General features: G+C 40.8%; 1 protein-coding gene across 1 annotated transcript in view; it reads left to right on the plus strand.

The window, feature by feature from the left end:
- Positions 1-447: 447 nt before the first annotated feature.
- Positions 448-12,336, plus strand: part of ntsr1 (neurotensin receptor 1 (high affinity)) — a 108,184-nt gene continuing 96,295 nt past the window's right edge. The window contains exon 1 of the mRNA XM_035645571.2: positions 448-1,207. Within this exon, the coding sequence (XP_035501464.1) occupies positions 530-1,207 (678 nt within the window). The 5' untranslated portion in view covers positions 448-529. The remainder of the gene's footprint in view (positions 1,208-12,336) is intronic.

A 12,336-nucleotide genomic window follows, 5' to 3' on the forward strand; every position in this document is an offset into this window, starting at 1 on the left:
AGAAAAAAACAGGGGAAAAAAGTTAGAAAGACACAAACACTCTCCAGCTCATTCACACAGGCTCTCAGCACCCACTCAGAGAGAGAGAGGGAGAGAGATGCTCATAATATAAGTTCCCCCAGCAGTCTAGGCCTATAGCAGCATTATAAAGAAATGGTTTATGAAACACCTGAGCAGCTCTAACTATAAGCTTTATCAAAGCTGTTGCCGAATATTATTCTTATGCACTGCGTCTGAGGAAGAGGAGTGAGAGAGTGAGATGGTTAGAAATTTCCGATTTGTTAGTCTTTTGCATTTGTATTGGTTTCCAAGGTGAAACATGAAGGGCCAAAATGATAAGGGCTCCACTCGCTGAGTGGCTGTGCGTCATCGCAGCAGCGCCAATAGCGAGCACGCCTCCTGTTGTGTCAAGTATTTAAGCTGCTGTCCTCCGACTTCTAGAAACTAAGCACGTTTACTCCGGTTGGTGGAAGGAGGAAAATCAGCAAATCCCCACTCAATCATATTTTCTGTTTCTACGCTTTCACACATGTATGCGCAGATGGATTTAAACGTCACGCTCTCGGAGCGCAATTTGGTGAGCTGGGGCGCGTTGGCGCAGGGACTCCTCCGCAATAACTCACTGTCTCCATTTGATAACAGCTCCGCCGCAAAAACAGACGATGAAGACTTGGAGGTCAACACGGACGTTTACTCCAAGGTGTTAGTCACTGTCATCTACGTGGCTCTTTTCGCCGTGGGCTCCCTGGGGAACTCCATCACCCTGTACACGCTGCTGACCAAGAAGACCCTGCAGAACCTCCAGAGCACCGTGCACTACCACCTGGCTAGCCTCGCCGTGTCCGACCTGCTGATCCTCGTCCTCTCCATGCCCATCGAGCTCTACAACTTCATCTGGTTCCACCACCCGTGGGTGTTCGGGGACGCAGTGTGCAGGGGCTACTACTTCCTCCGGGACAGCTGCTCTTACGCCACCGCGCTAAATATCGCCAGCCTGAGCGTGGAGCGCTACATGGCCATCTGCCACCCGTTCAAAGCAAAGAGCATAATGTCCCGTAGCCGCACCAAGAAGCTCATCAGCGCCATGTGGCTCGCGTCCTTTGCGCTCGCCACGCCGATGCTCTTCACCATGGGCCAGAAGATGCGCAATGGCGAGAAGATATGCACCGCAACCGTCTCCCTTGTCACCATGAAGACTGTTCTTCAGGTGGGTGTTAGAGGAGGAGGAGGATAAGACTTATCGCTGGTTTGTATAGAGGTTTTTTTCGCACACGTCTCCACGGCTGCTCTTTACGCACCAACAGTATTTAACTGCAGTCAAGCCAGCCTCCACCTCGGAGAGCACAGTCAAGCCACAACGTCACGTAATTTTGAGTAAGGGCTATACACTAAGCATTACGGTAACAGCCGTAGGAAGATTTAACAATAAGACAAGTTCCTGAAATATATAGAAATTCATAGATTAAAACCATATCAATGAATATGAACAGTGACGTGATAGTAGATCACTCCCCAATATCACTCACTCAATTTCAGGATTATCTGACTTGGGATATCAAAATTAAGGGCCTTAAAAATGTCATATGAGCTGTATTTCCTCTGATTTTCAGGATTGCTATTTAGAGCAAACTTCATGTTTTCACATACTAATTTCAGTTTAGATTGATAGTAAACCATGTCAAAGTGTCACTCAGGCAATATCAGGACATTATGATGCATGTTTTTAGGATTACAGACCTGTGTGTTTCCTGTGATTTTCAGATCGCCATTAAATATAAACTTCCAGTTTCCACAGACTATTTTGAGTTTAGATTAATAGTAGATCATCTCAGAGTGTCACTCAGACAATATTTTGACATTATGATGTAGAAATGTATAATTAACCCTCTAAAATGTCATATTTGAGGGCTGTGGTTTTAATTATCACACCATAATATCCAAATATTGTCTGCGACACTGACATGGTCTACTATCAATCCAAACGGAAATTAGTCTGTGAGAATTAGAAGTTTGCTCTAAATACATAGCAATCTGAAAATCAGAGGAAATATTTTTTTAATTGATTGAGTGACACTGGGGGGTGGTCTACCATCAGTCTGAAGTGAAACTGGTCTGTGTAAACAACATGTTTTCTTTGAATTCTTATCTGAATTTAATGGGAATGATGGTGGAAATATGAAATTTGATTGGGCTTTTATTTTGAAATCCCACATCAGAACATCCTGAAATTGACTGAGTGACACTTGGGGTGGTCTACTATCAGTCCTAGCTGAAACTGGTCTGTGGAAACAGGAAGATCCCTATCTGAATTTAATGGGAATGATGGCTGAAATATGACATTTACAAGGGCTTTTATTTTGAAATCTAACATAAAAACATCTTCACTGAGTGAAACTTACAGCTCTTACTGTAATGCTTAGTATATACTGTTAACTCAAAACAACGTGGGGGCTGGCTTGACCGCAGTACGATACAAGGAGGGAAATGTAAAAATGACTCCAACCACAAGTAGTAGCGCACATGAAGTGGGTGTTAGGGGTTATTTTTCCCCCCAACAGTGTACATATATGTTTGTCTTGGCGCTTCATAAGCGCTATCACTGCTTTAAGCGAGATGTCTGTCTCCAAAATCTATTAATTTTCACAGGATACAACAGAAATAAACTAAATCATGTCCGTTGTAGAAATAACGATGATTTTACTAAGTTATTGGGCTTAAATCGGCATATTCAAAACAATTAAGGCCAGTTGGGTTGTGAGTAATTCCATTTGATGGTGAATGGTGACTAAGCCATTAGTTTATTGACACAAAATGTATTTATCTATTTCGATCACCGATCATTAAAGCCATTTTTAAAAAAGAGGGCACAGCATCTTAACTGTTATGTTTTGTTGCTATTTCCTTTGACACCTTCGGGAAAAGTTACATTTTTAGGTTATGGACTGTTGCTTGGATGCCAGTGTATGGCTCTTGTGTTCCTCTCTCACATTTGACAACACTTACAGCTGATCTAAAAGAGCTCACAGAATCCTCTAGAAGACTCCTCTAACCCCTTGGATAGAAAATTAAAAAAAAAATAGATTCCTAAGTTCCTTTGCTGCTTTCTTATCCCAACAAATGTGGTATAGCCAGAACTAAAATACTTCCTAGCTCAGTTTGTACAATATGAACCCAAATCGGAAAGCTTACAATTTCTTACTCACAGTTTTCTCTTGAGCTAAAAAGACACCTGTTTCAGCTGACTTTTTTTAATTTATGTCTCCTGGGCTATATTATTTTGATCTAATTCATCTTTTTTCCTGCATTGTTTTGTCATTCTCACGTGTCCTTTGTAAAAAATCTTACAAATAAGAAAACAAAGACATTTAATAATTATTTTAATGCAAGAAAAAAATCAAGGACATGTACATTCTGGCTGCCTGGATTATTAAAAAAAACAGTTGCACAATTGTTAAGACAAAATTTGCCATTGTGCATCAGATTGATTTATTTTCGTTATAAATTTAATGCTTTGAGCTGTGTAACTTGAATGTAAAGATTATACATAGCAGGCTCTAAGTGGGGCTACTTGAGTTCTGAAAAAAATGTGATTTCCTCGACTCCATAATCAGTTTATGGACCAATTGAGGATTGATCGGACTGTACAATTGAGCCGGATGTGGATGTTTAGGGAACATGTGGCTTGATCTAAAGAGCCTGCGAGTGAACAGCAGGTGTGAAAGAGAGAGACACATAATACTCTGAGCGCAGCACCTATCTGACTAAAACGAAAGGTCATTTCTCAAAGCTGTATAAAGTCAATCTCCTGGGATTGTTTACAATGCACATGCTTGAAAAGACTGAGACAGCCAACGGAGTTGATGATGTGATTTTGATGTGAAATTGGAAGTGATTATTATAACCACCACGTCACTGTCTTCTGCTGCCGCGTCTACCACGTATGGTTTTACTCTCCCCCTGGTTTGCTGCATTACACTGTTCTTGTTTGTCCTTGCATGTCCCTTCTTTCTTTCTTTTCTTATATGCTGTTTTTTTCTTCCTCAACCCATCTTCACACATGACAATGACTAGCTGAATAAGTGCCAAGGCTAACCATTTTTTTCGTCCAATGCTTTTCTTTTTTTTCCTGAGGATATTGGCATTTGTGAGCCCAGCTGGAAACATTTTCCCACACCATAGGTGAAAAGGGGTGTTATGTTTTCCACTTAATTTAAAGACCAGAATAGTAAATAAATTGTAGCACGGTCCGGCGACATTAGATGATGCACAGTGACAAAGAGGAAGCAATCAAATTGTGTGTGTGTGTGTGTGTTTGTTTGTGAATATACTGGACCATGTGTGTATGAAAGTTGCAACCTAAGCTGGTTGGGGAGGTGACCTGCTGTTATTGAGGGTCCCCTAACACTCTGGTTGTTTTGACAACAGTGAGTGACACCAAATTGAGAGGTGTGTGTGTGTTTGTGTGTGTGTGTGTGTGTGTGTTTGTGTGTCTGTGTGTGTGTGTGTGTGTGTGTGTGTGTGTGTGTGTGAATAATGCAGTCTGCATAATGCATACGAAAACAATTTTAACCCCTGAGAAACTTCAAGGCCAGAATCTGTGGGGTTGCAAGAATTCTGCAGTTTAAACTATTTCAAATCCTTTCAGTTCAATGTGAGGCTATGCAGCTGCTGCACACGTATGAGCAGCTTTACACCAACCTTAGGCAAGACACTTAAAGAGGCAGTAAGTGATTTTGGAGAAAGCTTGTCTCTCTGTTATTGTTAATGATTTTACTGCTTTGGCCACAAACCGTCAGTCTCATATACCCGAGGCTGGGGGTGACCACTAGGCCCAACCTTTTTTATTAAGGGACCCATGTTTTTACTATAGTATACATTGAGGACCCCCAACGACCGCCAACCAAGCACACTTAAAAAAGAGGAAAGTAGGAATTTACTTCATTTGAAATATCTTTATTATATTACTTGTTTCACTGCATTAATTAAAAAAACAGTAGCAGCATGGAACAATTAACTCTGGGTTTACCCAGAACACTTTCAAAAAGAACTGATACATAAACCTTTCAAAAGAATGGTTCATCGTTCTTTTTTTCTCTTGAAAAAAGAAAAAAACTAAACATGAGGCCTACTGTGGCTGCATTGCATACACAAAAATCCTATCTTGAGCAGAGATGTACCTGTGTTTGATTCCGCTTTAAAAAACATACCCACCATGAAACAATCAGATTTAAAATAAATAAAACAAAACAAATTTTTTTATTTCTCTGATCATATCAATATCAATTATTTGTCCTCACTCTGTAGCTCTCTCTGCAAGAGGGGAAACTGAAATTGAAAGTGTGTTCTGCATTGAACCTTGACAACATATAGCTCTCATGCCTGACTGATTCTCTCTGCTCACATCAAGGGGAGTGGATTAGGACAGATGAGAATTGGGCAGAGCATGATAATTAAATGCTGAGTTACCGTAAATCTAAACGGCTTACTAAATGCACACACAGTGCTGTGACGTGCGGTCCACACCATTTTTATTGTTTTCAATACACAGAGCCAGGACTGCGTCGAAAATTTTCTCTCGGTGCACACAGAACCGATAGCTAGCGGACCGTGAGTAAATATTCAACGATTTTTACAAAAAGTGTTGGATTAAAACCACTTACTGCCCCTTTAACCTTAGATTGCCTCTGATGATTCTTCCCGCAGTGTATGAATGTGACAGAAAAAGAGCAATATAGTGTATAGCACAGCTGTATGAATGTGTGTGAATGGGTGAATATGACTTGTCCTGTGAAGTGCTTCGTGTGGTCATAAGCCCAGGTATTCGTCCATTTACCATTACCCAACTTGTAATGTGCATCTCACCTCTTTTGATAACATATTCTTAGTTGTTGGTGAGGTGTCTGACAAACCCCACCTACTGCTGTGAAGGGTGAGATTGGTGTCTTTGCTGTTTTACGTCAGAACCTGTGTTCACAGTTTGTTAACTGAGGAACGACACATGACGTGTCTCTCAGCGATAACATCCGGGCCTTTAAAATGTCAATCGACCAATTCACGTTAAAGTGCAGCTGGCAGGGAATGGCATATGACACTCTGATTAGTTTAGTGCGTGTTTCGTCAAAAACACACATATGATTCATTTAAAGAAGAAGTACAACTGTTTTAAACCATGCAACCATAAAATAATTTACCTTTTGTATATTTAAAGTTCCATAGTTCTTAAATGTTTTGACACGTCTGGTTCAGTCCCAGCTGAGTCTACAGGTCCAGCAGCTACTCTGTCAGACATCCAACGCGAAAGCAGCTGGTGCATCTGTTTACAGTGCAGCGCAAAACACTCACAGTCAGGCAATATTCTGTCTTTGCTGTGCACAGCATGTGTAGTTTTGCACACAAGGAGGCTGTACTGCTGCTCACTGTGGCTGCTCCTTGCTGTTCCACTGGTCCCTGAGATAATTAACATTGATCTACTGCTAAAAGGAGAAGAAAGTTACCATGGCTTTGTTTTGCATCTCTGATGAAAGAGTACAGCATGAAATTCTGTAACTAATACATTACATTTCCTATGAATGTTTTAAATGTGAAGCAGTAGCATTAGCAGTATCAGCGAGGCTGATATTGAGAGAAAACTGCAAACGGTAATGCTTGATTAAATGCTACATCGCTTCATGTGAATCCCTTAATCATAAACCGCCGGTTGAATCCAGCTCAGGATGTTTATAGTTAAAAATGTTGACGGTAAAAAGTAGCAAAATTTGGTATGAAAGCGCACTAGTATGCCATATAGAACTTCCCCTGAAAAGTGTAGGTAACCTCCGGTGTTGAAGTGGTGATGCCAAATCTTGGGAAATCGAGCAGACATAGAGGGAAAACACAGAAGCAAGCGAAATTAACTGGCTTCGGGGGGCAAAGCATGGAGCATACAGCTAGCAAAGAGGCTAACATTAGCAGCGGGAGCTCACTGGGGCTAAAGTAGAGATACTGGTGGCTATAAACAGCTTGAAGTCCGAGTTCTCAACCAGGCTTGATGGGATTATGACTGCGGTTGAAGAAACCAGGAAAGAAGTGGCTGACTGCGCCGAAAGCATAACACAAGCAGAGGTGCGTTCATCAACCATGGAGGACAAACATGCTGAGCTACAAGAAACAGTTAAAGCACTGAAGAAAAGAAACAACGTTCTGGAGGATAAAGTACTGACAAATTAGTTTAGCTAGCTACGAAAACCCCAACTTTTGCACATGTCTGCCAAATTAAATGCTATCAATGCAAAACTTGAGATTCTTGTTTGGCATGTCACTCTGAGGTTCGCGAGAATTGGCCTCTATGGGGTGCTACAAATATGACAAGTTTAGATTTGGAGTGTACGATCTAGGGCCACTCCTAAGGCCACACCTACAATGTTATACTGATTAGTGAAAATGGGCGTAGTCTATCGCACCCCAAATTTTTGTTTTGAGATTCACCTCTTACACTAATTTGAAAGACTTCAAATGTCCAGGGTCCATTGACAATGCGCCATGAAACTCACATACCAAAAATTACAAATGTAGACCACTAGGTGGCGTTATAATCAAGGTAGACGGATTGTGAACTTTTACTCCCACATTATACGTCTCACATTTGAAAACCATTCACGTGTTCCTTAAATCACACTGAATCACGTGACATAGACCACGCCCATTTGCGCAAATGAATTATCTCGCACAATCACAACATGTGCAAAACCTACTTTTGGGAAAACCTAGGGTTTCCCCCCATTCTGCCTGCAGCTAGGTATGTAGAATCTCCAGACGGCCCTGACAAGATCGGCCAATAGAGAGCGCTACAAAAAGATTATATCTCATTAAGGAATGCAATTTTTATGAAACTTGGAGGGTACAATCTAGGGCTGCTCCTGAGGCCACGCCTACGACAGTGTACTGTTGGGGGGGGACTCGCCACAGCTTGGAAGCTGTCATACACTGCTCGCAGTTCTAGTTATTTTTATTTTTGGTTTATTTTTTCCACCCTTTTCTTCCTTTTGACTTATGTTTGCTGTTCCTGTTTGTCACCTGTGCATCAGTGTAGACTTGAGTGGTCAAAGTACACTCTTTTAAGTTTGGAACTTAATTGTGCTGGCAACAATAATACAAGACCATCGTCATGGTAACATCATTAACATGGAATTAAGGTTGTAGAACACTCAACCATTTGGTTAGGCTTTGGCACAAAAACTGCTCGGTAAGATTTCGGAAAACATTGTGGTTTAGGTTAAAATAAGTACTTCCTTAAGGCTGGACCTTTGTTGACATGGTTTCAATATTAAACACATATCTAAATATATATATTTAGATATAAATATATTGTAATAATGCCATTTCATATTGTTGTCATCATATATGATGCCATATGATGACCAATGATTGGTTAATCTAAATAAACTGTAGATTGTCTCTGAAGTTAGTGTTTGCAAAAGTTAGAGGATTATGTAGGCTGCAGAGATATTATATTCCAAATAATTCATAAGATTATTATAACTATGTATAACATAATTTTCTGACTTAATTATGGCATCATCTCTTCATATATGATATATTATATGATAGGGAGTAATTTCTGATCAATATAAGCTCTAGATTGTCTCTCTAATTTTGTCAGAGATATTTTGTAAAATGTGTTTTTCAGTTTCCATGTTTTTGTTGATCTTGACCCTGGACCGATCAGCAACGGAAGTAAATCATCTGGAGAGACCTCCAAAGTAATATCCACTATTACCTTGGTGAACATCACAACTATGTGTCATTGAGTTATTTTGTCCACACAGAAACACACACACAAACAAACAGATGGGCAAAAACAATAATGTGAGGATAATAATGGTAATAAAACTCTTAAATGTGCATGTGTGTAAAATATTTCCTGAGACACAGGAGGAGAGTATGCCACAGGAAGAGAGAGTGTGAATACGGTTGAGAGGCTAAAAGACTTAATAAGGAAGATGATTTGTGTTTAATTCCTTCAAAGATGCAGGATTTGAACAAACTGAAAGTGAAGTTTACTCACTGCAGTTGAGAGTCAGCTCAGATATTTCCAGTAAATTTACAATTTACATGCTATGTGTTTAGCCTGGTGCCGCTGAGTGCACTTACCTTGGCCTGTACACCCGTGAGGTTGTTTGCAGTTGTTGTTGAGTGCTCTCCTGCTGTGCACAAGTTACTGCTGTTTGTGCAGCAGGATGAGTCTGAAGGACTTGATGAGGTTGATATGTTGCTTTAGTTGTGTTCCGCAAACTCTTTGCCCTTTCTCCTGGCATAATTGTTCATGTTTCACCATCTGAACAGTTATTTACACTGTACTGCATATACTGCATAATAGAGCATAGTCTGTTTTTAAAGACAGCAGACAGGGTCACTCTCTTTGCAACTGCTGGCACAGTCCACATGTGAATTTCATGTATCATTAATGTCAGTAGAAGGATTCTTTCAAAAACTTTATATAATCAAGAATTCTTGCAAGAATGGCTCTATAAGCTGATTGGTAACAAAGTGTCTGCTGCAGACCTTCGTGTGAAAGGTGACGGGAAAATATTCCGGTATATGTTTACCAGCCGTCGTCTCTCAGGTCAGGATGGGTCGAAATTTGTCCCGTTCTTGACATTTTCGTGCGGACACGCATGACAAAACTCTGAATAAAGTATAGTGAGTAAACAGTAACGGTAAACGGAGACCGGAGGCTGGCGAAGGCCCTCTTGTAGTTTCTCAATTTCTTATTATTATCCTCCTTCTCGAATTTGCAGCTATTTTGATTTGAAATTGACATTTTGCCTCTTTTTTTGCCATTTTCACACGTTATATGTTAACGAAGTCCTCCTACGGTTTTCACATGAGCAGCTTCAAATTTGCTGTGTGTCATCTAAAGACCTGTGGGATGGAAAGTTATCAAAATCCTGACTTTTCGTCAGAGCGCGTGGCCGTGACGGTGTTGCAAATTTGGATCATTCGCCATGAAACAGGGAGTGGCTCCTAATCGAAGGTACATGGTCTGATCTGACCCAAACTTGTCAGGCATGATAACAGTCCCGCCCTCAACACATCTGAATATAAATATTGACCGAACGTCATAGCGCCACTTGCTGAGAACAGGAAGTTACATTTTGTATACTTTCAAGTCCTCTGCCTTGCAGGTTGACCAGATTCACCTCAGAATTGCTCAGAAAGTCTAAAACACTTTGATGATTTCACTGCCAACAGGAAGTTTCAAGTTTTGAACTTTAACGTCCTCTGCCTTGTAGGCTCACCAGATCCACCTCAAATTTGGTCTACTAAGTTGTGAGACGTTAATGATGTCATATTTTGAAAAGTTGAACATGTGTTAAATGGTGTTGCCATGGAGAACTATAGTTTGCCATCAAATAGAAATGTTTGTTTGAAGGACTTGAAACTTCATGTAATTGTGGCAAAATGGCGGGGGGGGGGGGGGGTATCAATGAATCAATGTCTGCTGCCTAACAAGATGCACACAAGGCGTTTTGCAAAGTCTGAAGGAAGGACTTTTGTATTTCACACGGAATGGTCAGGGAATGGTCTTTTCCCATTTTTGTTTTCCAGTGGAGATAAGCATGCAGTTGCGAGGTGGGACAGAGCAGCAGCCACGAGGAGTGATCTGACGCGCATCTCACAGACATATATAGGCGCATGAAGATGGCCTAATATTATAGTTTATGTTATGGATGTTATGGATAATGATTATGGATAATGTTATAGTTACAACACAGTCATTATTTCCTTTAATCACTTTCGTGAAAAGTAATTAATTTCCGCAGAGTATTATTATATGTGAGATGTTATGTAGCTATAGGCTCAATGAATTAGACACTGAAACACTTGAAGCACAGTCATTAATAACAGAACACAACAAAAATTAGAACATACAAAGGCGATGACTGAACTTGGGTCCGGGTCTCGAAGCCACGCCCCTCAGGACGCCACACAATTTCTCTCAGCACCCCTTACTCTGACTGACTACCAGCGTCCCTGGTTGTCAACTTTTATGTAACTGTATGACATGATGGTCAGGACTCCTCTTCTAAACATCCTTCCTGGCTACAGAAGTATGGAGGAGGTAACGTGACTTAATAATAAATAAATATATGCATGAATAAATAAATAAATAAATACAGAAATGAATGCAGAAATAAATATCCATCGTCTACCGGCTTTATCCATTTAAGTGTCGTGGACATTGGACGAGAGGCGGATTACACCCTGAAAAGGTCAGAAGCCTATCGCAGCGCAACATACAGAGACGGAAAACCATTCACTCTCACACTATGGTAAATCTAGAGTCTCCAATTTACCTAGCCCCACTCTGCATGTCTTTGGACTGTAGGAGAAAGAACACTGAGAAAACCCACGCATACACTGGTTTGGTTGGGTTGAACCGGGATTCGAACCCAGGACCTTCTTGCTGTGAGGTGACAGTGCTAACCACTACACCACCTTGCAGCCCCATGAATAAGTATATAAATAAATAAAAGAATAAATAAATGCTGAAATAAATGAATAAATAATATGGTAATAAGGTGGTAGGTCCTAACCTCAGTCAAAAGCATGATTGGTTATAGGAGTGTGCTCGACTACTTCTGCCTTACGGTGCTGATGTGTGTACAGCAGGGATCAGGCGGGGCCGGATCCGGACCCGGACCCACAACTGATAGATCATTAAGGAATTAGCAAATGTTGACAGGGCATTTCCATTTTACTGGTGGAGCGTTAGCCTTCAGTACACTGGTGTTGATCAAGTTTCACTTTCTCCAGGGCTGAAGCGCTGTCTCACTCCGGGACCAACCCCCTGACTTTCCATAACAGCGTGACTTCTCTTTTAACCTGAGGTGCTGTATAATATTAAGACAGACCGCAGCCGGCACCGCACATTCACTACTGCAGCCAACTCCGCTTCTCCCGCCCTGTCGCTTGTTGTTGTGCATGTGTAACGGTGGTCCAGCCAATCTACATCTGTGCTGTACAGTGTGTGTAGACCTCACTCGCGGACACGCTAAGAACCTAACTAGCGGCTGATGGGTCGGGGGTTCGAATCCCCCCTGTGACACATGATTGAGCCAATAATATGGCTAACATATATAAATAAATATTATCCAATTAATCTGTGCTAGATCACATTTAACAATGTAAGTGTCATTTGTTTTTTGGGATAGAGTTATAATATATGTGAAAAATCCACTATAGACTTGGGTGGCATAAATCTATTTTATCTATGAAGAAGTTGAAACGAAACAAAATTTTGTCATCAATGTTTATTATTTTGAACTGATATTGTCAACTCATTTTCACCTTTAC

The sequence above is a fragment of the Scophthalmus maximus genome, chromosome 8 (genome assembly GCF_022379125.1).
Source record: "Scophthalmus maximus strain ysfricsl-2021 chromosome 8, ASM2237912v1, whole genome shotgun sequence".
NCBI lineage: Eukaryota > Metazoa > Chordata > Actinopteri > Pleuronectiformes > Scophthalmidae > Scophthalmus > Scophthalmus maximus.